Source organism: Scyliorhinus torazame, chromosome 6 (genome assembly GCF_047496885.1).
Source record: "Scyliorhinus torazame isolate Kashiwa2021f chromosome 6, sScyTor2.1, whole genome shotgun sequence".
Lineage (NCBI taxonomy): Eukaryota > Metazoa > Chordata > Chondrichthyes > Carcharhiniformes > Scyliorhinidae > Scyliorhinus > Scyliorhinus torazame.
The window spans coordinates 156,295,487-156,322,206 of NC_092712.1; the positions used below are offsets into that span (position 1 = coordinate 156,295,487).

At 44.7% G+C, this 26,720-nt stretch overlaps 1 protein-coding gene across 2 annotated transcripts in view; it reads left to right on the top strand.

Annotated features, from left to right (window-relative positions):
- Positions 1 to 26,720, top strand: part of LOC140425098 (uncharacterized) — a 71,051-nt gene that overhangs the window by 9,033 nt on the left and 35,298 nt on the right. For both annotated transcript variants that reach the window (XM_072508999.1, XM_072508998.1), the window contains 7 exons: positions 390 to 3,656; positions 4,407 to 4,632; positions 5,391 to 5,521; positions 5,749 to 5,908; positions 7,883 to 8,022; positions 17,784 to 17,918; positions 25,180 to 25,337. In XM_072508999.1, coding sequence (XP_072365100.1) covers positions 390 to 3,656; positions 4,407 to 4,632; positions 5,391 to 5,521; positions 5,749 to 5,908; positions 7,883 to 8,022; positions 17,784 to 17,918; positions 25,180 to 25,337 — 4,217 coding nt within the window. The remainder of the gene's footprint in view (positions 1 to 389; positions 3,657 to 4,406; positions 4,633 to 5,390; positions 5,522 to 5,748; positions 5,909 to 7,882; positions 8,023 to 17,783; positions 17,919 to 25,179; positions 25,338 to 26,720) is intronic.

Here is a 26,720-nt window from a genome sequence, read left to right on the forward strand (position 1 = left end):
CACTGGAACAAGATCTTCATAAACTGCTTTACAACTGTGCAACTCATGAGTTTTTAAGCTGTTGCTTACTCATGGGATAAATGCAATAACATGGATCCTATATGAGTTTTACATCAGTATGACTCTGTAAGAACAGGATTTCTAATTGTGTGTCCATTATTCAAAGATGTCTATTTATTATACATAATTTATCTTTTTTCTTGGTTTCCTCATTGCTAATGTTGAAACAAATTTATGTATATAACAAGATACCCAGGACCTTGACAAGAATTAATTGTAGAACAAATTCAAAAAAAATTGGTGACAGTAAATGTCCCCTAAAGATGTGCCAAATGGGAACATTTTTCTCAGCCTTGTTATTTTTAAACCAGATGCTTTCTTTTGTGCAGGGCGTCTAAGTGGTGTTTTTCATTATGACCAACGGATTCGGTATTCACTTACGTTCGTTGCTGCTAAACTGGCTTGTGAGCAAGACTTTGGGGCTGTGGTGGCAACCAGGGACCAACTTCACACCGCCTACCTTGCTGGGTTAGAGGGATGCAGGGCAGGTTGGATTTCTTCAGGAGAAGTAGCTTATCCCAGGATACATAGAAACTGGAACTGTGGCCAGAACAGAGTCGGCATTATATCATATGGAGTCAAGAAGAACCTTCTGGAAAAATGGGATGTTTATTGTTATAAACTTGATGACGACTGTTCTGCTTATAATAAATCACTACAATTGGAAGACAAAACCTCTAACAGCAAATCAGTGAATCTGTTTTTGGGAGTAATAATACCTTCCTCTTGGAAGAATGTTTCCAAGAAACAAGAGATTGCTGAAACAGATCTGACCCAGATCCAAAACAAAACAACTCTGTTCCCAAACGCAGTAATACCCAGCTATCACAGTGAAAATATTAAAGATCTCTATGATTCTGAAAATTTAACTTCAATTTCAACTTATGTCACTTTTGCAGAAAATTCAACTGCTTCTTCCATCGATAGTTCAGAAAAAGATAATGTTAAGGAATTAGTGAAATCATTTTTGACTGAGAACAATGATAAAAGTTCAAATAGTAGGTATCCATTACAAACAGAAAGAGACAAAATTATTGCAGCTTCTCAATTAGGTGTAAATTGGGCTAAGTTTGAAATGGTGAACAACTTGACCAATGAGACCAAAATAGGATACTATTCAAAAGTGAAAAGCAATTCAACCGTGATTTCCTCTGAAATAACTGCAGAGATGTTACAAATTTGGAATGTGACTGTTGATGAACCTCTAAAAACCACTAAACGAGACAATGATTCAGCGCATAAAAGTTTCAAACCCTCTCAAGCTCCACTTAAATTCAAAAACAGCCCTACTGGAAGAGGTATTCCCTATATGAGAACATTGTATCAGCATGAAGTGACAACTGTCACACATCAACTCCCTAAACATACTCTTCTTAGTAAAGTTAATATGGCAGAAGCATATCTAGGAAGTCCAGATCTTACAAACAAATTTCAAAGCAATACCCATTCAGACTTAACAAATTCATTTTTACTCACTGACCAGAATAAGAAATTCATATTTGAAGGCAAATATGGTGGTTTGAATGAAATGACGTCCACCAAATTCACCGAACCAATATTAAAACATTCTTCATCAGTTTATGAAGATCAGCAAGATTTTATGGTGGGTAATATCTCATTGGAGACTCTTGAATCTGCTAAACATGTAGCCAACTCTGTGATGACAAGTCAAACTGTTCAGCCGAACATGCATTTGGTGACAGAAAAACAAAAGTCTCCAACTCAAATATCATCATTTACAAGAGGCTCAACAGTAGCTGATGATAAATTAGGAAGAGCAGTGACAAATACATTTGAAACTGAGACATCTTCACCTGTCATTAGCATTGTAACACCAGGGCCACCTTCAGAGTATGCTATCAATGGCACAAAGGATCCACATCATCAATCTGTCTCAAAGCCCAATGGGAACTCTTTTAACATATTAGGCCAGTTTCCGTCTTCAGGGTCAAGTAATATGGTGTGGAAGGATGAGCATCTTGATGCAATTAACAACACACATTTGTTGTTGGACCTGGAGAAGTCTATTACAGAAATGAGCAGAAGTGACAAATCAGATTTGCCTATTCAAATAGAGAGATATTTTAATGAAGGGAAAATAGGTCAACTAGATACAGTTGATACAAAAGAGAAAATGATTTTGGGAAAGGTTGTGAAGGATTGGACAGCCCCCCAACTGACACCCCATACACATCTGCCAGCTTCACTAAGTATCGCGTCAAGATTAGACAATACTGCATTGGCAGAGATGACCACTATCGAGAATAGTTTTCATCCCAATACACTTAAAGTAGAGGACATTCCACATCATGCAGAAAATAAACAGGGTCATCATCTGGATTCAATCAGGAGAGGTGAAACAACCCTCTCGGGAACAACGAGTGATTATGAGGTAGGGCTGAACCATCTGCTGATATCTGGTACAGGTCTTCCACAAAGTGTGGAGAGAACAATACAGCTACCTATATCTAGCTTAGATGTAACAGCTTTTCCAGGGACATCTGCTCCAGGTATAAATGTAGAATCTATAACATTCAAAGCACAAAGCTTTGCACAAGCAGCAGAGCCCAGGGTAGACCAACAGGGGAAAGTAAATATAAAATCAAACATTATTTTAAATAATGATGAGGAAAAGTCATTTGGGTCCAGAGTGAATGATGGGATGAAGCTATATACACCTGTTACACATAATACAGGATCACAAGAAACAGTGAGTAGTGAAAAAAATGCATATGAAGATGCAACCAGTGAAATAAATACAGTTCAACAAATTGCATACAGCATAGATCACACATTTCAACCAGTGCTACCAGTAGATAGTTCTGTCCTGTCCAGATTCACCACACCCTTTGGTAAATTTCAGCAATCCACAGGCAGTGAAAGTATGGAATCTATTATATCCACTGGAGAAATAATACTTCAACCAACCATTTCCAGTGGAGACACAAGAAAAATGCAAAACAATCTTGTCCCTCAAAAGGAAAGCCTAAACAAAGAGAGTCATTTTCAGACACACATGCACTCCCTCGGTGATGTACAACAGTTCATCACCCCTAAAGCAGAAGATAAAGCTCCCGTAAATGTAACAACCACGGAGAATGATTTACGCATCACCAGAAAAGACGGCAAAGATCAGCCTTCAGTAGCCAAAGGTACAAGTACACTCCAGGATGTTATAACTACTGCCAACATCGTTGAGCCATTATTCAGACTTACCGAGAAGAGTATAGTGCAACACTCTGCTGAAGGTGTCAGTGAAGCCATTTCACGTAAATCCACTGGAACACAAAGAGATCAGGTGGTAAAAGGCACAGAAGAGGCTCCAATACCAAAAGAGGAAACTAGTCAATATGATGTGACACATATGACAGATATGGAGATCTTTTCCTCATTGGATGTAAAAGATGTCGCCAACATCACAGACCCTGTCACTGAGTTTCTATCCTCAGCTGCATCATCTATTAGTCCTGTTGCAGTGCAAACATCTGTAGCATATGGACATCTCCTGTCTACATTAGCCTCTCATTTTGTCGTAACAGAAATACCACCAAAACAAGATAATGTACATCCATCTACTTCCTCACTTGTAACTTCAGGTAAGTGAAGATTTATTTAACAATCCATGAAATCAATAGAACATTTTTCAATCGTAAAGCACCTAATGACTCAATCAGACTCTTCAACACAGATAAACATCTTTTGATTTACAACTGATCCTGCAGGGGTTATAAATTATTGTAGTATGGATTTCTAATAAGCAACTTCCTACCTATAGTATCCAAATTGCTACCAAAAATTTTGCTTATTCTTCCGCTTTTCCACAGAATCTATTGAAAAATCCTATCAAAGGCATGGTAATGTTAAATAAGGACAGGGAACTCAGTATACGGGTAATTGGGGACAGGGGGGAGAAGTGGGGAACTTGGTTTATTGTTTGTTGTTCTCTTAGGGGGTATTTTGTGCGTCGACCCGCGCGGTTATTTTAGAAATGTCAACATGTTAAATTGTGAAAATTACAAATGCTCCAATAAAATATTTTCTCAATAAAAAAGAAAAATCCTATCAAAATATTATTGGATTTAAGAATAATTCATAAAAACGATACTCCTGAGGTAAAGTACGTAAATTCAGAATCACAAAAGTGTTAATATAAAAATGCAGGACAAATCTGAAATCCTGTTATTTGATGGTATTAAAGCTGTCATTGTTAAGTGAGTTACTTCCAGCATAACATTTATCATTTTGAATGCTATGGATTACTGTTAAATAGTTCATAACATGCAATAAGATGGGTTGTACCCAATAAGCAAACCACAAATCTTCTAGTTCACTATTCCTCATGTTAGATTCATGTGGCGGTATGATGAGACAGACTGAAGGAAGATTTCAGACACCACATTATCCACAATCCTACCCGAGTAATATGGACTGCACTTGGGAGATTGAAGCTCCTCCTGGCCATCTCATTCGTTTGGATTTTACTTCTTTGTTTATCGAAGAACACAGAACATGCAAGTATGATTATGTGGTTGTTTATGACGGCAAAGGACCCAGCAAAGTAGAAATGGGCAGGTAACCACTGATAATTATTAATTATAAACAAGGAAAGCTATAAGACACCACAGGGGTGTGCTAAAAACAAATAATTAAGATATGTAGAAAGATAAATAATTTCTATAAAATAAATGCTGGTTATAGGAGTCTTATTGTGTACTGTATAATTACAACATGTGTATGGAATAATTGTTTTTCATGAATTATTTATTAATTTGTTAACAGCTTCTACTGTATTGAACAATTTTATGAAGCTTAATAATTCCAAAGCAAAATCATTCACAGCTGTAGTTACAGCAACCTTTTGTGCAGCTTATGGCTATGATGCCCTTGATTAGCAATTCAGGGGCTGTGAACTTTAAGTGACAGTGCAGTGAGATTTGGAATTGAAATCAATAATATAACAATTTGTGAGTTGGCACCAGTAAACCATCATAACAGCTGTTAACGTATTGCAAAAACACACTGATTCACTAATATACTTCAAGTGCGGATCTGCCGGTTTGGCCTACATGCAACTAAAACCCTGCACATCAGGCTTGGGCCTCAGACCAATAAGAACGGGTAATAAATACTGTATTATCAGCGATGTCCGCCTCACAGGAACAATTTTATTTAAAAAAAACTGGAACCAGGAATTATGATATCGTAGGATGAAGGTTAACAATTAAACTTTACAAAATGTATTACAACTTTTGTGAGGTACCGATGTTTACTTGTGCTAAAATATGTTAAAATGAAAATTCTGCTTTTCCTGTTCAATCTCATTGAATTAGATTCTGTGGATCTGAAGTGCCACCACAGCTCCAGGGGTCTTCCAACACAATGAGCATCACAATGAGATCGGACTCCTCGATGGAACTGGAGGGATTTTCAGCTCAGTTCAGCATTTTTCAAATCCCAGGAGGTAAATGTTGTTTTTGTGGATTTCACAAACATTTTTGTTTGTTTTCTGAAGTGCAAATGATAGAATTTGGCGTTAATCTTTTTTATTCAAGATTTAGAATCTGCCAACAAACTTAGTAATCTCCTGGGGTGGGGCTGTTGCCTGAGATACCCACATCCCATGAAAGAATAATGAAAATAAACCTGAAGCTGCCGACATGCTCATTTTCTTGTTCTCTATCTCTGAAGGTTATATCCATCTTGTTGAAGGAAAGAATAAATATAATGGTATAATAGAAATTGTGACTGATGGGCACTGGGGAGGAATATGTGCTAAACAGTGGACAAACAGAGATGCCATGGTGGTGTGCCGTCAACTTGGCTTCAATGGACCAGCATTAGCCACAAGGTAAATAAAATATGTGAGCTGAGTGTAGTACATGAAAGGCCTTTTGCATTTACCGAAATAATACTGCAGACCTTGGAGTGTCATTTTTGGAGATGCTAGCTCAGAATTAGTTGCTTTACATACACAAGTTTGCCTCCAAACACATAGAAACCAATAGGCCTTTCCTCTCCCACTCTCAGAGCTGTTTTCTCAAAAATACGAGGGCTGACATTGGATACATTAAAATAAGTTTTGTTTTTGTTCCAAAACTTGAGTGGAACACAAATTCCTGTTTTTCTAAGTATAAAACATACACAAAGATTAATAAATTAGCCCAACAGAGGCCCGGAAGAGTTCTGAAGAAGAGTCATATTGAACTCCAAACATTAACTCTGTTTCTCTCTCCAGAGATGCTGTCAGGCCTGCTGAGTCGTTGCACTTTCTGTTTTTATTTCAGATATTCAGATTCTACAGTATTTTGCTTTATTCTACCCTGTCAAGCGCATTAAGAATTCTACCTGTTTCAATTGGATCACCTCTCATTCTTCTAAACTCTAGGGAATGTAGTCCACTCAATGTCTCTTCATAGATTCCCTCATCCCAGGAACCAATTTCATTCCCTCCAAGCCAAGTATATCCTTCCCTAGCTAAGGAGACCAAAAATGCACACAGTACTTCAGGTGCGGTCTTATTATGGATTTATAAGATTTCTTTCCAATTCCTTTGTAACAAAGGCTAACATACCGTTTACTTCCATAATTACTTGCTATACCTGCATATTAACGTTCTGTGGTTTGTGTACAAGAATATGCAAATCCCTCTGATTATCAATTTTCCGGTCTCCCACCATTTAAGAAGTATTTATATTTTACTTTTATATTTTTCTTACCAAAGTGGATAGCTTCACACTTATCCACCTTATATTTTATCTGTCATGTCCTTACCTGATCACTTGATCTGTCTAGTTACTTTTGCAGATTCTTTGCATCCTCCTCACGGCTTACTTTCCCATCTAACTTTGTGTTATCAGCAAACTTGGATATATTCCATTCGGTCTCATCATCTAAGTCATTGAGAGAGATTGCAAAATGCTGAGTTCTAGGAATTGTTCCTTGCTGTACCTGACTAGTTACTGCCTGACAACCAGAAAAATGACACATTTATTTCTATGTGTCATCTGTATCTCAACCAACCCTCATGCCATGCAAATTGTCATATGAGAGTACCTTTAAGAAATGGATGTTTAAGCAATGTACCTTTAAGGAATGGAGCTGATCATATTACTGAAGTGATGTCAGAGGTTGGGGGGAGCTGAGCTCACTTCTGCGTTTGGTTTCAGTTTGAGAGAGCAGCTTGGGTGTGTCTGTGTGTTTTGCTGACAACAGCTAAAAAGTGCCTGGCTGGTTTTGCTGAGAGCAGCTTAAAAGTGCCTGGCTGGTTTGCTGAGAGCTGCTTGAAAGGAGAAAGCCAGTTTGAGGAGAAAGCTGGGAGTGTCTGGGTGTTTTGCAAAGAGTTGCAGGAAGAAAGACACAAAGCTGGTCTGTGGATGTCTGCAAATCCAAAGACTATAAGTATATTGCATGTAACCTCATGTCTGTTGTTAAAGGTGAAGTCTTGTGGATGTTTAATGGAACATTTTGAGGGATTATTTAGTGTTGTATTATTTTTGGGGTTATCCTTGAAGTAAGGGGTGTTAAGGGATCCAATGTTTATTTAAAAGGTTAAGTTGAGTTCATGGAATAAATATTGTTTTGTGTTAAAAACCACATGTCCATAATTGTAATATCACACCTGGGGAACAAGCCGTGTGCTTCAAAAGCAACAATCCATTAAAGGGGGAGGTTGGTTGAACTCCATGATACATTTTGGGGTTCTGAAAACACCTCGCCCATAACATAATATATTAGCTACAATCACATGAGCCTAATTTTGTTTAATAAAGCGGTTTGGGATGGTCAGTTTATGGATTGTGAATAAATTGTCTTTTTTTCTTAGGGTTGAAGTGAGTCAGCAAGATATGCCAGAAGCAATTCCTTACATTAAGTGCAATGGAGACGAGATGACACTGCAGGATTGTGATATCAGAAGGTCTGGTAAATGTACAACCAGTGAACGTGCAGCAGTGATCTGCCAGGGTGAGCTATTCTGTCCAGCTGCACTCATACCATACTGACAACCTCTCAACACTCTGGTCTTACTATTGGGATAGAGGATGGGCTTAGAAAAATAGGTTTAGAAACAGTGGTTATCTATTGTACTGTGATGTACAAATAGAACATTGCATGACACAGAAACTGAATTTTTAAAAGTGAAGTGGACACACTTTTCCCATATCTGTTATCTTATTCAGTGAGTATTTCAGTGCATGAATGCAAGCTGCATTTCCCAATAGTCTGTCCATGTTTACCATAATGAAAGTTTATAGATAGGATTGAATGTGCGGTGAGCTAAAATGTGTGAAGGGTGAACAACCTACACTTATGCTGGGTCATGCAACAAAACTACTATGGAACAGCACTCTTACATTCTCTGAATTGATTGTGAAAAATACACATCCATAGAATCCCTAAGGTGCTGAAGGAGGCCATTCGGCCCATTGAGTCTGCACTGAGCCTCCGACAGAGCACATGACAAAAGTGTTCTGACTAAACCAATAAATACACTTATGTGTTGAATAAATGTTTACAGATAGAATAAATCATCAGATTAAAGTAGGAGAAGGTGGGAATGTGGATTAAAGAGGAAGAAGGTGGGAATGGGGATTAAACAGGGTGAAGGTGGGGATGGGGATTAAAGAGAGAGAAGATGGTAATGGGGATTAAAGAGGGAAAAGGTGGGAATGGGGATTAAAGATGGAGAAAGTGGGAATGGGGATTAAAGAGGGAGAAGGTGGGAATGGGGATTAAAGAGGGAGAAGGTGGAAATGTGGATTAAAGAGAGAGAAGGTGGGAATGGGGATTAAAGAGGGAGAAGGTGGGATACAGGGCTTCCCGGTGGAGCCGGCCTTCACATTGCTGGAGGAGGTGCTGACGACAGGGGGACTGGAGAAGGGGGTAGTGTCAGCGGTTTACGGGGCTATTTTGGAAGAGGAGAAGGCACCACCGGAAGGGATCAAAGCAAAGTGGGAGGAAGAGTTGGGAGAGGATATGGAGGAGAGGTTCTGGTGTGAGGTGCTCCGGAGAGTGAATGCCTCCACCTTGTGCGCGAGGTTGCAGCTGATGTTTATTTGCTGAAGGTGGTATACAACGCACACCTCACGAGGGCGAGGATGAGCCAATTCTTTGAAGGAGTAGAAGATATGTGTGAACGTAGCGGGGGGGGGGGGGGGGGGGGGGGGGGCTAATCACGTTCATATGTTTTGGTCCTGTCCAAAACTAGAGGATTACTGGAAGGAGGTTTTTAGGGTAATTTCTAAAGTGGTGCACGTGAAACTGGACCCGGGCCCCCGGGAGGCCATATTCGGGGTGTCGGGCCAGCCAGGGTTGGAAACGGGTCCGGAGGCAGATGTTGTAGCCTTCGCCTCATTGATCGCCCGAAGGTGGATCCTGATGGGTTGGAGAGCAACCTCTCCACCCTGTGCCCTGGCGTGGTGTGGGGACCTGTTGGAATTCTTGACTCTTGAGAAAGTTAAGTTTGAACTGAGGGGAAGGATGGAGGGGTTCTACAATTCATGGGCATTATTCATTATGCACTTTCAAGAACTGGATAACATCGAACATTAGTTAGGGTGGGGGGGTGGGAGGGTTGGGGGGAGGGGGAGGTGTGTGTTAATGGTGACTATGGGTGATTCCTGATTCCTTTTTGTCATTTGTTTATGTGAATATGCGGGCTAATGTTTGGGGTTTGGTGGGAGGATGGGATCGTGGTTATTGATATGGGGATTGACATATTTGTTATTGATTATTCTTTATTGTTGGTGGGTGTAAATTTGGGAGAAAATGTGAAAAAGGAGGACAATAAAAAATATTTACAAAAAAAAAGTGGGTTAAGGTAGGAATGGGGATTAAAGAGAGAAGGTTGGAATGAGGATTAAAGAGAGAAGGTGGGAATGGGGATTAAAGAGAGAGAAGGTGGGAATGGGGATTTAACAAAAAAATCACCAGATTAGATGGCAATATATTAATTAAGCTTATTGGCACACTAAACAATTTTTTGCACTAGGCATAATACTTCAGTTCAGGTTTCTTAACTAGAGCTACAGGGTATATCTGTACTATGGAGTTTCCATTCACGGCCGTGATGTGCAATCCCTTGAATTGAAAGATCTGCCTTTGGATACAGAAATATCAATCAAAATCAGAGCAAGCACAATGATCAAATGCGTAATCACATCTTACAACAATGCAAGAAAAGGTTCACTATTAGAAATGCAGCTGTACACCTTGTATGATTTTCTGTCCCTTGAAACTAAAATCGTGAATTCACAATCTACCGTTGAAAATTGTGAAATTTAATAAATCTGGTCATCTGTGGACTAAATTGGCCACGGAAACTGCTGACTGTCGTAAAAGCCTGGCATATCTCCGTTCTTTCACAGGGAAGGGAAATGAGTACCTCTACCAGGTATAACTCCTGTCTACATCCAATGATTTGATTCTTGTTTGAAGTGATCTTCCAATCAACTCAAATGTAAAATAAATTCCCAAAGAAGCCCACTATTACCTCCACAAGGCAACCAGGAATGGGCAATAAATGCCGATCAGGCCAGTATCACTATATCTCAAGAACAAACAAAAATGTACTTTTGATGCATTCAGTTCAGTCTTGAAGATTGAAGTAAACCCCTTCATTACTAAGGAAATGACTTACAAATTGTCTCCCCTTTTCTAAGTAGTTATCAGATCAACAGCCCAACCTGCTTTACCACAGACATCTGGTGCTCTGACGGAACCGCTTCTATTTTAAACCTATATACTTCAAACATACATTTTTTTTTTAAATAAACAATTTTAGAGGTATTTTTGGCATTGTAATCAGTTACAGTGTACAGTATTGTGAAAATATCAACACAAAGCAGAAACATAGTGCAAAAGACCACTCCTCTCTCATAAACAGTACCCGCCTATTTATCCCTCCTATTCTACTCTAATCAACCCCCCCCACTGCTGACATTTAATTCCCCGCGAAGAAATCGATGAATGGTTGCTACCTTCGGGCGAACCTTAATACAGATCCTCTTAAGGCAAACTTAATTTTTTCCAGCCCTAAAAAGCTCGACATGTCCGAGAGCCATGCTTCAGTCTTTGGGGGCTTTGAGTCCCTCCATGCCAGCAGTATACATCGCCGGGCTACCAGGGAAGCAAAGGCCAAGACGTCGGCCCCCCTCTCCTCCTGGACCCCCGGGTCTTCCAAGACCCCAAAAATTGCCACCACTGGACTCATCACCACCCTAGTTTTCAGTACCTGGGACATGACGTCCGCAAATCCCTCCCAGTATCTCCTACGTTTTGGGCATGCTCAGAACATGTGGACGTGATTTGCTGGCCCTCCCACACACCTAGCACATTTATCCTCCACCCCAAAAAATTTACTCATCCGGGCCACCGTCATGTGGGCCCGGTGGACGACCTTGAACTGAATCAGGCCGAGCCTAGCACATGTTGCAGTTGAATTTACCCTACTCAGGGCTTCCGACCATACCCCCTCCTCCATCTCCTCACCGAGTTCCTCCTCCCACTTGAGCTTCAGTTCCTCTGTCTGGGACTCCTCCCCTTTCATAAGTTCACGATAAATATCCAAGACTTTCCCCTCTCCTACCTCTCCCCTAGACACTACTCTGTCCTGGATCCCATTTGGCGGGAGGTGTGGGAAGGATGGGACCTGTCTACGTATGAAGTCACACGCTTGCAAGTACCGAAAGTCATTCCCTCTGGCTAGTCCGAATTTCTCCTCCAAGACCTTCACGCTCAAGAAGCTCCCCCTCAAGAACATATCGCCCATCCTTCCCACCCCCGCCCGCCGCCACGCTCGGAATCCACCGTCCATACACCCAGGGGTGAATCGGTGGTTGTTGCATATTGGAGATCAGACCGATGCTCCCACCTCCCCTACATGCTTCCTCCACTGGCCCCAGATCCACAGGGCTGCCACCACTACCGGGCTGGTGGAGTTCCTGGCCGGCAGGAGCGGTAGGGGGGCCGTGACCAGGGCTGCCAAACTGGTGCCCCTGCACGAAGCCGCCTCCACTCGTCCCCAAATAGACCCCGTACCCACCATCCAACTCCTTACCCTGGCTATGTTGGCTGCCCAGTAGTAGTTGCTGAGGTTCGGCAGCACCAGCCCCCCCTCGCTACGGTTCCTCTCAAGCATCGCTTTCTTCACCCGCGGGGACTTCCCCGCCCAGACAAAGCCCATAATAATCTTGTTGACCCTTTTGATGAAAATCGGGAGGCACTGAAAAATAAACAGGAATCTTGGGAGGATTGTCATCTTTACCGTCTGCACTCTCCCCGCAAACTTCAAACATACATATACACCAAAACTTTCTATGAAAAACAGGGAGGATCCTAAATCCATCTCACAGACTTTCAAGCTGTTACTTAGGAGATGAGTAGGAATTAATGACTTGGGTTGATTGAGAGGGTGCAATGCCAATGAGGATATCATTATTTATTACATTCTGTAGCGAATGAACTGTTTGTGTTCAAACGCTGCAATCTGTTACCATGTCACTAAATGCAGAGCGACAATGGTTCTGTAGCAAAAGGCATTAATTGAGTTGAATTTGCTAATTTTATCAGTAATGATAATCATTGGGCATCTCAGTTGTGGCGTGCACTCAAAAAGGTAACACTCTGTCCTGAACACGGTTCACTGTTAGAAACAATCAGAACATTTTGACCTTCCATCCAACTGCCAAGTGCACATTCATTTAGAAAATCCCTCTGATCAAATCTGTGTGAAGAAGCTCCTTGGTTAATTTTTATTCAAATTTTATTTCCTCTTTTCTCTTTCCTGGGTATTGCCCTGCGCTGCTCCATTCCGCAGCTGAAAAGATAGGGATGTAGATAAGTTGTTGCCAATATTCAAGCATAAAGGGTGTGGAACAGTGAGATCAGTAACTTTCTGTACCATTCTCTCTCCTTCTTGAGCTGTTTTGTTTTCAGTGCCTCCCACAGGAAGGAGAGAAATTTGGAGATTAAATCTGTATGCGTAGAGAGTGTGAGTTCATATTGTACCACACTACAGCTGTCATTAGCTGCTCATCATGATTGAGTTGATCAGTGTGTTAATGGAAAGCTAGGTTAATTGTTAAATTTGTTCATTTTAAATCTGAGTTCGATAGATTTTTGTTAAGGAAAGATATTAAGGGATATGGGCCAAAGGCAGGTATATGGAGTTGGGTCACAGATCAGCCATGATCTCATTGAATGGCAGGGTAGGCCCGAGGGGCTGAATGGCCTACTCCTGTTCCTATCTTCCTAATTGACCACCGCATTGACATTGGAAAGCCTGGGCTCCAAGCTCTGAGCAACCTGTGCCATTTAACGCTAAGCTTCTCTATCCTTCTTGACATTACACTCAGACTCTCTGACACGCCTGCCAGTGCACTGAGCATTTTGTTATGCTGACACACCAGCCTTCTTCTAAACCCTGCCTCATTAAAGTGCTGATCTGTTTCTTCTACAGCAGAACCCATGTGTGATTTGCCCTCTGCTGAGTTGGCATTTGTTTTATCCTCGCCCACGGACTTGTACCTGATGTCTCACGATGTACAGATCTGATCTCTGTGTTATCCTTTAGATTACTCACAGCTTCAGTACGTTAGCTGGTAGCTATGAGAGTGAAATTACGTGATGTGCATCTTCATCATCATTCTGTTCTAGGTGTTCTTCCACTGCCTCACGACAGGAGGGTGCGCCCATGGATTCGGCAAAAGGCAGATGATAAGGTTACAGTGCAGGGTGGGGAAAGTAAAAAGCACTTGCATAAATCACCTGCAAGTTGCAAATTAGAAGAAAGTGTTGGGGGGGGAGTGGGTGAGAGGGAAGTAAGATGGGAGGAGGAGGGTTAGGTAAGAGGATACCATCACATTTGATGGTTTCAGCACCTCCGTTGACAATGGCCTCAGCAATAGTTGTCCCAGTAATGGCCGGCACCATCTCCTCCATAAGTAGTTGGGGATGCTGGCTCACATGTTCTCCTTCGATTAGCTCCTGCAGCCTCCAGTCGTGTTCCACCTTCCCCTGCAAGGCAAAGAGAGGTGTATAAGTGAATGTTATGCAATTTGTTTAGCTGATGTGGTAGTCAAGGTAATAGCGAGCACTATGAGTAAGCTGTGAGAAGTGGGTCTGAGGTTTGCATAAGTATTTAGTGTGTGAGACTGCGGTGCAGCACCTGAATGTTAAGAGTGAATCCTGGTTGATGGAGATTGTTGGTAGATGATGGGCTGTGCTGAAATGAGAAATATCTAATGCTAGTCGTGCAGTTGGTGGAATATAGAATGTGAGAATGCATTCAATAACCTTGACCACTCAAGTGAGATCAATGAATGTCTTGCAGCTTGGACATCAAGGCTTACCCCTTGGCATTGACCTCCAGAGTTATTTGCTTGCACTGCCATTGGAGCTTATGTCTTGAGGGTCTCCTAGACACCTATGGATACAAAGCATCTCTCCATCTTTGCACCTTCATGACCAAGGCCTCCAGAGCAATGTCCAAAAACCTTGGAGTCAGTTCACTCCCATGTTGTGCTGTCCCCGTGTCGTTCCCAGTTCCAAATAAGCTGTGGAATAACTTTCAACATCTTTCAGCTTCAAGGCACTTGCCCTTAAGAGACACGGGCTGATTTTAAATAGTACAGTTTAGCTTTAATGTGCCAGCCTCTCATGGTTTTGGGCCCCTGCTGAGGCATGCAGCTGCTCAAAAGTGTGATTGGCACTGACTGCACACTGCAATCATGTTGTTCAACAGGCAGCAAAAAGTTGGCATGCTGCCCATATCCTTTTGAACAGCTACGGATTAATTATGCATCGCAATCCTTGTGACAATTTTCAGGAGTTATCAAATTTAGCCCCCTTGGTGCGTAAATCTGATTTCTTTTAAGCCTTTATTTTTCCTTAAGCTCAGTGTGACTTTTGTACTCAGCTTGTCAAAATTGTCGTGTGGAGGTAAGTTTTGCTCTGTGTTAGCAGCCAACAAATGGTAGGAAGATTTCCCCAAATTTACAAATGAAGGGGTGACAGGAAGATATGTTCACCATAGTAACATTTATGAAAAACAGAAAACGATATTAATTTCACCTAAACCTTTGAGAAAATTATGTGGCTGTACAATATAAAAATAATATTTTTACTTGTAAAATTCAGTTGAAAGTCCTTGCTTTAATGGGCGGCAGGGTGGCACAGTGGTTAGCACTGCTGCCTACGGCACTGAGGACCTGGGTTTGATCCCGATCCTAGGTCACCGTCTGTGTGGAGTTTGCACATTCTCCCCGTGTCTGCATGGGTCTCACCCCCACAACCCAAAGATGTACAGGGTTAGGTGGAATGGCCACACTAAATTGCCCCTTAATTGGGAACAAAATAATTGGGTACTCTAAATTTATTTAAAAAAAATGAAAATCCTTGGGCGCGATTCTCCACTCCCGCGCCGGTTGGGAGAATCGCTTGGGCCGCCAAAATTTCCCGGGACGTCGGTCCGATGCCCTCCCGCGATTCTCCCAAGCGGCAGGAACGGCCCGGTCGAATTTCGCGGGCCGCAGGCCGGAGACACCCAAGATGGCGATTCTCCGGCACCCCCGCTATTCTCAGGCCCGGATGGGCCAAGCGGCCAGGCCAAAACGGCGGGTTCCCCCCGGCGCCGTCCACACCTGGTCGCTGCCGTCGTGAGCGGTGCGTGAACGCTGGGGGGGGGGGGCGGCCTGCGGGGGGGCGAGGGGGGATCCTGCACCGGGGGATACCTCAAATGTGGGGTGGCCCGCGATCGGTGCCCACCGATCGTTGGGCCGTCCTCTCTGAAGGAGGACCTCCTTCCTTCCGCGGCCCCGCAAGATCCGTCAGACATCTTCTTGCGGGGCGGACTTAGAGAGGACGGCAACCATGCATGCGCGGGTTCACGACGGCGCGGCCACTTCGGCGTGGGGATGGAGAATCGCGCCCCTCGTTTTAGCCTCTCCCACCACGAGTGAAGCTATGTTGACTTTGCCAAGTTTTTATTCTTGGAATGGTTCAGCAGATAAGGCCGTGAAAAACAGCTGTAGTCTGAAGCAGCATTGGTCAAAAGCTGTTAATATATCAAAAGCAAAATGCTGAGCATGTTAAAAATCGGAACTGAAAACTGAAAATGCTAGAAAATACTCAGCATGTTTAGCAGACCTGAAATATTAACTCTGTTGCTCTCTCCACAGTTGCTGCCAGATCTGCTGAGCATTTTCTGCTGTTAAAATATCATATTTTTAAAACATCATTGTAACAAACACGTACTTTTTATGTTGGTGCTGGATTTTGTGCGGTGCATGCTAGAAGCAACATGTAAGAGATTAGTACCTAATGTCTCTAACGAGGTTTCTCAGTAGAAAAAGATACATGTTTATTGTAAGGAACATAAAAATGACACTGAATCCCAGAAAATATCTAGGGCGTGATTCTCTGGCCACCAGGCATTGATCCCACTATTCCCGGTGAACAGCAGGAGAGCCCCTAAATGGGTTTAGTGCCGGGCGCCGAACAGATCGCGACCGTCCCAACCTGCGGCGCCCAACGTGATCTGATTCACGCCCTCACTGGGCGTGAGCCAATCTCGCATATTTAAATAAGTCTGAAAACGTATTTAAATATGCACAGCCCGTTCGAGGCCGGAGTCTCCTGGCTCCCGGGATTCACCGGACCTACCGGCACAGTGTGAGGCTGGCGGGAGTCAGTACTGGTCTCATCAACGGAGACCAGATGTGATGACCGCGTCAGGGGGCTCTGAGGCCATTGGAGCCCCAGGGCAGGGCAGTGCCAATGTGGCACTCTGGCAGTGCCACCTGGAATGTCAGCAGGAACAGGGTCTCACAGATCGGGCTGACATTTTGACTGGCAGCCTCAATCAGGACACCACCCCCTTCGCTTTATGAAGTTTCCCAACGTTTTTGTGGCCCCTGGAAACCCTCCCTACCCCACTCTCATAGACATGGCCCCCTGAGACTGACCCCTGGCAGTGCCAACGCAGCACCCAGGCACCTTGGCACTGCCAGCCTGGCACCTTGTCGCTCCCACCTGGGCACTGCCCGGGTGTCAAGGTGGTGGTGCCAGGGTGCCCATCCTGTCCTGTCTTCGACCACCCAGGTGTCTCTAATGGCCTGCGAGACCCCCGAGGTGTCGCCTCGCCTGGTCCACGTTTCTGGGAACCAGTGCTAAACGGCATCCGGTTGAGGTATTGCAGGCGCGGCCGTTGACTCCTGGGCGCCAGGTGAAAGCGGCGTCCGAGTATTTAAATGAGCCTAATGAGGGTGAGATCCAGATCGCAACGGGTGGAGTGAGTCAGGTGATTCGCTATTGGCCCAGCGCCTGGTGTGGAGCTCGATTTGGGGTTCACGCAGGATTGACCCATTGCATCCGGATCCGCACTGGGAGCAACGAGCAACGCAGTCGCTGAATCGCGCCCCAAGTGTGGGATGTTTCAGTGAGAATCTCCCCAAGCTCCAAAAAAATGACTTAGTGTGGGTGAATACCGGCCTGATTCGCGCCCAAGCACCCGACAGAAATCACGCCCGTGATTCCCGCCCAAAATTACACTTCACAATTTTCCAGGAGAATCGCGCTCCTAGTGTTAAAAACTCCAAAACATGATGGTCCCAAATAGACCCTGACAGACAGAAGCTGAATACTAATTGATGATACTAGGTTGTATTTTGAGAGAACGCAGTAGGACGAAAACATATTGCTCACATTTTACTTTGAACTTATCACAGTTATGGAGTCCTGTGCAGCTTTAAAGAGTGCAGGCTTTCTCGAGTCTGGGGTCTTCACCATAGATCCTGATGGTTTGGAGCGTGGAGTGGATCCATTTCCTGTGGAATGTGATATGATCTCTGACTCGGCAACAGGTTAGTAGTCCAGCGTAACCAGTTTTTAATTAATACTTTAAACATTTGGCAATGAGTATGTGGAGCATTCTTCAAGAATAGCCTATTTTTTATGTGCTTCCTAGAAATTATTTTAAAATTGTGTTTTTGAAATTCTAAGTGAGGAAACTATCGAGTAAAATTCCTCTTAGAATTAATAATAATAATAATAATCTTTATTAGTGTCACAAGTAGGCTTACATAAACACTGCAATAAAGTTACTGTGAAAATCCTCTAGTCACCACACTCCAGCGCCTGTTCGGGTACACTGAGGGAGAATTCAGAATGTCCAAATTACCTAACAAGCACATCTTTCGGGACTTGTGGAAGGAAACCGGAGCAGACACAGGGAGAACGTGCAGATTCTGCAGACAGCAACCCAAGCTGGGAATCGAACCAGGGTCCCTGCTGCTGCAAAGCAACAGTGCTAATCACTGTGCTACCGTGCCGCCCAATTAGTTTGTCGATCAGATTAAGTTTGTGTCTTTTATTTGCACAACAAAACATTTTTTAAACTTTGCAACTTTTATTTGTGATTTCTGTAAGTAGGCACAAATAAAACATCACATGCCACTTTCCTGAAGAAGAGCAGGGAATTGTCCCAATGTTTCTCTGTGATTCTGGGACAATGTTCAACTCACAACCATGATGTGGAGAACCATTCACCTGAGGAAGGAGCTGCGCTCTGAAAACTAGTAAATCAAAACAAACCTGTTGGACTTTATCCTGGTGTTGTAAGACTTCTTACTGATCTCACAACTAACAGCATCAAAACAGACTAACTAGGCTTTCATCTCCTTGTTGTTTCTGGAACATTGCCAAGCATAAATTGACTGTTTCAGTTCAGTACCTAATAACCATGACCATAGACTTTCATTGTGGACCAGCCTTATCTCATATGATGAACAGAACTGATCTCAGACATACCAATTTAGGAGCTAAAACAGAATACAGGAGACTTCCGGGTGCGGCGATGACCAGCTAAGTCGCACGTTTCGGCAGCTCCCGGTGGAACGGACTTTTGGGCTCTTGATATGAGCCCCAACGGCAATTTTAACGGCTAAAAACACCGTGCGGTAAACCAGAAGGGAATTCCCCCTGGACACGGATGGAAAAAGGAGAGGAAAGTGGCCGGATTGCAGCGGATCCTTTGGAACAGCGGCAAGGAAGGCAAGCAAAAACCAAGATGGCGTCGGAAGGTGGCAGTTTCATATGGGGCCCTGAACAACAAGAGTTCTTGAAATGCTGCGTGGAGGAGATAAAAAAGGAAATGAAGAAAGAGTTGTTGGCCCCGATACTACAGGCGATCGAAGGGCTAAAGGAGGAACAAAAGACCCAGGAGCAGGAGCTTCGGGTCGTGAAGGCGAAGGCAACCGAGAATGAGGACGATATACAGGGCCTGGTGGTGAAGACGGAGATACAGGAGGCACATCAGAAACGATGTGTGGAGAGGTTGGAGGCACTGGAAAACAACGCAAGGAGGAACAACCTGAGGATTCTTGGTCTTCTGAAGGTGTGGAGGGGGCGGACGTCGGGGCATATGTGAGCACGATGCTGCACTCGTTAATGGGAGCGGAGGCCCCGTCGGGTCCGTTGGAGGTGGAGGGAGCGTACCGAGTTATGGTGCGAGGATCGAGAGCAGGAGAAACTCCCAGAGCCATAGTGGTGAGATTCCTCCGTTTTAAGGATAGAGAAATGGTCCTTAGATGGGCGAAGAAAACTCGGTGCAGTAAATGGGAGAACGCGGTGATCCGCGTTTATCAAGACTGGAGTGCGGAGGTGGCGAGAAGGAGGGCGAGCTTTAATCGGGCCAAGGCGGTGCTTCATAAAAGGAAGATAAAATTTGGAATGCTGCAACCGGCAAGACTGTGGGTCACATATCAAGGGAGGCACCACTACTTTGAGACGGTGGATGAAGCGTGGACTTTTATTGTAGAAGAAAAACTGGAATGAGTGGATTATTAAAAAGAACGTTTGGACAAAGTGGTGGGGCGAATGTGGGGGGCGAAGAGGGGTTTTATGTTCTAATCCTGCGGTATGGTAACTTTTCTTTCTCCCACAGGTGGTGATGGGGGGAGGTGGGGAGGGAGAGGAGATGGGGCGTTGGCCATGGGGGGCGGGGCCAAGGGAGAAGCGCGGGCTTGGTTCCCGCGCTATGATAATTATGGCGGGAATAGAGAAGCAGGAAGGAGGGGGCGTCGCACGGTGCGAGCCGTGGTCACGGGGGGAAGCCGAGGTCAGCCAGAGTTTGCTGACTTCTGGGAGCAACATGGGGGGAGTAATTACGCTAGCGGGGGGTCTAGCGGGGGGGGTGGGAGGGGGGAATTACTGGGTTGCTGCTGCTGGGGAAAGGGGGGAGTGGGTACGGGAGAGGATGGGCGGGGGGGCACCGCCTGGGGGAGATACAGCTGCGTGGGATCTGGGTGAGAAGCTGGAAAAAGATGATGGCTAATCGGCAAGGGGCGGGGGGGGTGGGAAGCCCCCCAACTCGGCTGATCACGTGGAACGTGAGAGGGCTCAACGGGCCGATAAAGAGGGCACGAGTACTCGCACACCTTAAGAAACTTAAAGCAGATGTGGTTATGTTACAGGAAACGCACCTGAAACTGATAGACCAGGTTAGGCTGCGCAAAGGATGGGTGGGGCAGGTGTTCCATTCGGGGCTGGATGCGAAAAACAGGGGGGTGGCTATATTAGTGGGGAAGCGGGTAATGTTCGAGGCAAAGACTATAGTGGCGGATAACGGGGGCAGATACGTGATGGTGAGTGGCAAACTACAGGGAGAGATGGTGGTTTTGGTAAACGTGTATGCCCCGAACTGGGATGATGCCAATTTTATGAGGTGAATGCTAGGTCGCATTCCGGACCTAGAGACGGGAAAGCTGATAATGGGGGGAGACTTTAACACGGTGTTGGAACCAGGGCTGGATAGGTCGAAGTCCAGGACTGGTAGGAGGCCGGCAGCAGCCAAGGTGCTTAAAGATTTTATGGAGCAGATGGGAGGTGTGGACCCGTGGAGATTCAGTAGACCTAGGAGTAAGGAGTTCTCGTTTTTCTCCTATGTCCATAAAGTCTATTCGCGCATAGACTTTTTTGTGCTGGGTAGGGCATTGATCCCGAAGGTGAGGGGAACGGAATATACGGCTATAGCCATTTCGGATCATGCCCCACACTGGGTGGACTTGGAGATAGGGGAGGAAACAGGAGGGCGCCCACCCTGGAGAATGGACATGGGACTAATGGCGGATGAGGGGGTGTGTCTAAGGGTGAGGGGATGTATTGAAAAGTACTTGGAACTCAATGACAATGGGGAGGTCCAGGTGGGAGTGGTCTGGGAGGCGTTGAAGGCGGTGGTTAGGGGGGAGCTGATATCAATAAGGGCACATAAAGGGAAGCAGGAGAGTAAGGAACGGGAGCGGTTGCTGCAAGAACTTTTGAGGGTGGACAGACAATATGCGGAAGCACCGGAGGAGGGATTGTACAGGGAAAGGCAAAGGCTGCATGTGGAATTTGACTTGCTGACTACAGGCACTGCAGAGGCACAATGGAGGAAGGCGCAGGGTGTACAGTATGAATATGGGGAGAAGGCGAGCAGATTGCTGGCACACCAATTGAGGAAAAGGGGAGCAGCGAGGGAAATAGGGGGAGTGAGGGACGAGGAAGGAGAGATGGAGCGGGGAGCGGAGAGAGTGAATGAAGTGTTCAAGACATTTTATAAAAAATTATATGAAGCTCAACCCCCGGATGGGAGGGAGAGAATGATGGACTTTTTGGATCGGCTGGAAATTCCCAAGGTGAAAGAGCAGGAAAGGGTGGGACTGGGAGCACAGATCGAGGTAGAAGAAGTGGTGAAAGGAATTAGGAACATGCAGACGGGAAAGGCCCCGGGACCGGACGGATTCCCAGTTGAATTCTACAGAAAATATTTGGACTTGCTCGCCCCGGTACTGACGAGGACCTTTAACTAGGCAAAGGAAAGGGGACAACTGCCCCCGACTATGTCTGAAGCAACGATATCGCTTCTCTTAAAGAAGGAAAAGGACCCGCTACAATGCGGGTCCTACAGACCAATTTCCCTACTAAATGTGGTTGCCAAGGTCCTGGCCAAGGTAATGGCAATGAGAATAGAGGAATGTGTCCCGGGGGTGGTTCACGAGGACCAAACTGGGTTTGTGAAGGGGAGACAGCTGAACACGAATATACGGAGGCTGTTAGGGGTAATGATGATGGCCCCACCAGAGGGTGAAACGGAGATAGTAGTGGCGATGGATGCCGAGAAAGCATTTGATAGAGTGGAATGGGATTATTTGTGGGAGGTGTTGAGGAGATTTGGTTTTGGAGAGGGGTATGTTAGATGGGTGCAGCTATTGTATAGGGCCCCAGTGGCGAGTGTGGTCACGAATGGACGGGGATCGGCATATTTTCGGCTCCATAGAGGGACAAGGCAGGGATGTCCTCTGTCCCCATTACTGTTTGCACTGGCGATTGAGCCCCTGGCGATAGCGCTGAGGGGTTCCAAGAGATGGAGGGGAGTACTTAGGGGAGGAGAAGAACACCGGGTATCTTTGTATGCGGATGATTTGCTACTATATGTGGCGGATCCGGCGGAGGGGATGCCAGAAATAATGCGGATACTTGGGGAGTTTGGGGATTTTTCAGGGTATAAATTGAACATGGGGAAGAGTGAGCTGTTTGTGGTGCATCCAGGGGAGCAGAGTAGAGAAATAGAGGACCTACCGTTGAGGAAGGTAACAAGAGACTTTCGTTACCTGGGGATCCAGATAGCTAAGAATTGGGGCACATTGCACAGGCTAAATTTAACGCGGTTGGTGGAACAGATGGAGGAAGATTTCAAGAGATGGGATATGGTAGCACTGTCAATGGCAGGGAGGGTGCAGGCGGTTAAGATGGTGGTCCTCCCGAGATTCCTCTTTGTGTTTCAGTGCCTCCCGGTGGTGATCACGAAGGCTTTTTTTAAAAGGATAGAAAAGAGCATCATGGGTTTTGTTTGGGCCGGGAAGACTCCGAGAGTGAGGAAGGGATTCTTACAGCGTAGTAGGGATAGGGGGGGGCTGGCACTACCGAGCCTAAGTGAGTACTATTGGGCCGCTAATATTTCAATGGTGAGTAAGTGGATGGGAGAGGAGGAGGGAGCGGCGTGGAAGAGATTAGAGAGGGCGTCCTGTAGGGGGACTAGCCTGCAGGCTATGGTGACAGCCCCATTGCCGTTCTCACCGAGGAACTACACCACAAGCCCGGTGGTGGTAGCTACACTGAAGATTTGGGGACAGTGGAGATGACATAGGGGAAAGACTGGAGCATTGGGGGGGTCCCCGATAAGAAACAACCATAGGTTAGCCCCGGGGGGAATGGATGGGGGATATGGAATGTGGCAAAGAGCAGGAATAACGCAACTGAAAGATCTATTTGTGGATGGGAAGTTCGCAAGTCTGGGAGCGCTGACCGAGAAATATGGGTTGCCCCAAGGGAATGCATTCAGGTACATGCAATTGAGGGCTTTTGCGAGGCAACAGGTGAGGGAATTTCCGCAGCTCCCGACACAAGAGGTGCAGGACAGAGTGATCTCAAAGAAATGGGTGGGGGATGGTAAGGTGTCAGATATATATAGGGAAATGAGGGACGAAGGGGAGATTATGGTGGATAAACTAAAAGGGAAATGGGAAGAAGAGCTAGGGGAGGAGATCGAGGAGGGGCTGTGGGCAGATGCCCTAAGCAGGGTAAACTCGTCGTCCTCGTGTGCCAGGCTAAGCCTGATTCAGTTTAAGGTATTACACAGGGCACATATGACTGGAACACGGCTCAGTAAATTTTTTGGGGTGGAGGATAGGTGTGCGAGGTGCTCGAGAAGCCCAGCGAATCATACCCATATGTTTTGGTCATGCCCGGCACTACAGGGGTTTTGGATGGGGGTGACAAAGGCGCTTTCAAAAGTAGTAGGAGTCCGGGTCGAACCAAGCTGGGGGTTGGCTATATTTGGGGTTGCACAAGAGCCGGGAGTGCAGGAGGCGAGAGAGGCCGATGTTTTGGCCTTTGCGTCCCTAGTAGCCCGGCGCAGGATATTGTTAATGTGGAAAGAAGCCAAGCCCCCGGGGGTGGAGACCTGGATAAATGACATGGCGGGGTTCATAAAGCTAGAGCGGATTAAGTTCGTCCGAAGGGGGTCGGCTCAAGGGTTCACCAGGCGGTGGCAACCGTTCGTCGAATATCTTGCGGATAGATAGATGGGGGAAAAAAGAAGGCAGCAGCAGCAGCCCAGGATTTGGGGGGGGGGGGGGAGGGATGGGGGGTGGGGTGGGCGGGGTGGGTGTAGCTTGTGACAAGGCAGTTGCCAATTAGGGCTAGTTTTCATTTTTGTTATTTAATATTTATTTATTTTTTGTTTTTTGTTTATATAAAATAGGTCATTGTTATCTGTGTTGTTATAATGTTGTGTAAAGGATGCACAATGTACTGTGTTGGTTGACCACAAATTTTCAATAAAATATTTATTAAAAAAAAAACAGAATACAGGCAGTCTATTTCAGCATCTGACTTTTGAAATGACAAAAAAAAAAGGGTTACTGAGAATTAAGTTTAAACAAATTAAATTATTTTAGCTTTTCCTGTGATAAATAGATGTAGAAGAGATAGTCATGTGGATTTAAGGATGATCCTTGAGATAGCTCTAAAAAAGTAGAACAAATGATGAATAGATTTCTAAAACTTGCTATGTTTTGTCTCAAGATAAATTCAGTAGCAGGTCAACTATATTTCCACAGGCTTCGATAAAGAGTCATCCAGACTCGAAACGTTAGCTCTCTTCTCTCTCCACAGATGCTGTCAGACCTGCTGCGATTGTCCAGTATTTTCTGTTTTTGTGTCCACAGGTTTATTTTGTTTCAGTCAGTGTTTTATTTGTAGTTTTGAAATTGTATTTTGGGCTGCCGTAACATAAATGGGTGATTTACACATTGTTCATTTGTGATGTGGTGTACTAGTGTGGACCAGGGTGTTTCTGCTCAAAGATTATAATTAGAATGTCCATACTAAGAAAGTGAGGTGGTTTGAAATATTATGGGACTGTTAGGACAAATGTGCCAGATGTTTGAAAAGAAGAGCAGCAAACCTTGAAGGATTAATTCAGTAGTGAAAACAAACTCATACTAGCCTTACAATAGACTATTACATTTGCTTTTAAATGAACAGTCTGTGTGTTGAAAATTACAATCTCTATTTTTTAAGGCATTACTGTGATAGGTCATGATTCAGAGGATCGAATTCGTGTGTCTCCCTGCGAAGATGCCGGGTGCTATTCTCGAACCATCAATTACAATCAGGCATCCCTGGACCAACTCAAGTCTTTAACAGAGACCTCAAAGTACTGTGAACAGTATATCAGCGTAAGTAACTCTGAACCCCATTACAACTATTTCATAGTCATAGCTAATGCAAAAATATATTACAATGGGTGCTAAATTCCTGTTTCATTTAATGTTTATAGTAGTTGTTCAAAATGAAAAGGAAAAAAGTGAAATTATATTTAAAAATCAATTAGTGTGAAGATAGTTTAAAAGCAGAGTAATGAATGTCTAATGGACACTTTGGAGTTATGTTGTGTGTTCACTGCCAGGTGTTGATCTAGCAGAACAGATTGCTGCCTAGGCAGTGAAGATGAAGTCGACCCTTATCAGTTTTCACTGTTTCTGTGTTCTGTAGTTCCCATTTGAAATAGCAGTGTTGAATGATGAACATTTTGATGCTTTATTCACAAATCTCAGTATAATTACGCCATATTAGATAGTGCTGCTGAAGCACGGATTTTCCATTCTCTTTTCACTGAAGCTGTATGGTTATTATCTGTGGTTTGAGAGCAGAGAATCATTACGATTTGACTTTACTATGTTCCCCATTCAATGACTCCACTATTGAAAGACATGCATTTAGCTGCCATGGTGGAGTTAATGAGAGGGGAACACATTGGAGAGGGGTACACGCTAACCTACACTAAAGGCTCTATCTAACTATTAGTCGTTTTAAAGAAATGTTAACATTTAGACTGTAGTCAGTTCAGGGAAACTTATGTCTGCCTGGGTTGACTGCTTTTATTTTCAGCTTGTGATTTGTGAAACTGGAACAAACACTTGTATTCCAATAATAAAAACTGTGAACACTGGAAACAGCTTTGTTGGTATAATATTGGACTGAATTTTATGCAGAAGTGATGGCCCTGCCCACTGGCTCAAAAACATGTATGGAACGATCTCCTGTACTGTATGCAGAACAATACTTTTCACTGTACCTCGGTACATGTGGCAATAAATCTAAATCTAAACCAGCACCCAATTTTCCAGTTGTCAGGCAATTCATTGCCTGAGGTTGTGGCTTCATCCCCATGAGGGAGGATGCTCCACCTCCAAATGCTGCTGGCAAATAAGATGGCTGGCAGCTCCTAAGCCCCAGAAGCTCCACCGAGAGCAGCGGCCACTGCTGGAACTAGTCAATTCCCAAGTCGTTGTGTCACTGGACGCTAGCATTCAATGTAGTGACCTTACTGGGGCCAGTCACTCAGGTTCCAGCAAGGTGAGGGGATCAGTGAATGGGAGGCCAGGGGTTTAATACAAGGTGGCACTTTCCAATGGTGGGGGTGGGTCTTCAAGCGGCACAGGAGGACCCCAAACAGGAGGGAATCCCCCCTGTTCACAAAGTCAGATTTACCTGATGACTCTGTCATCATGTCATGAGCCACCATTAATTAACCCAAGGCTGGGCAGTCTGCCTGACAC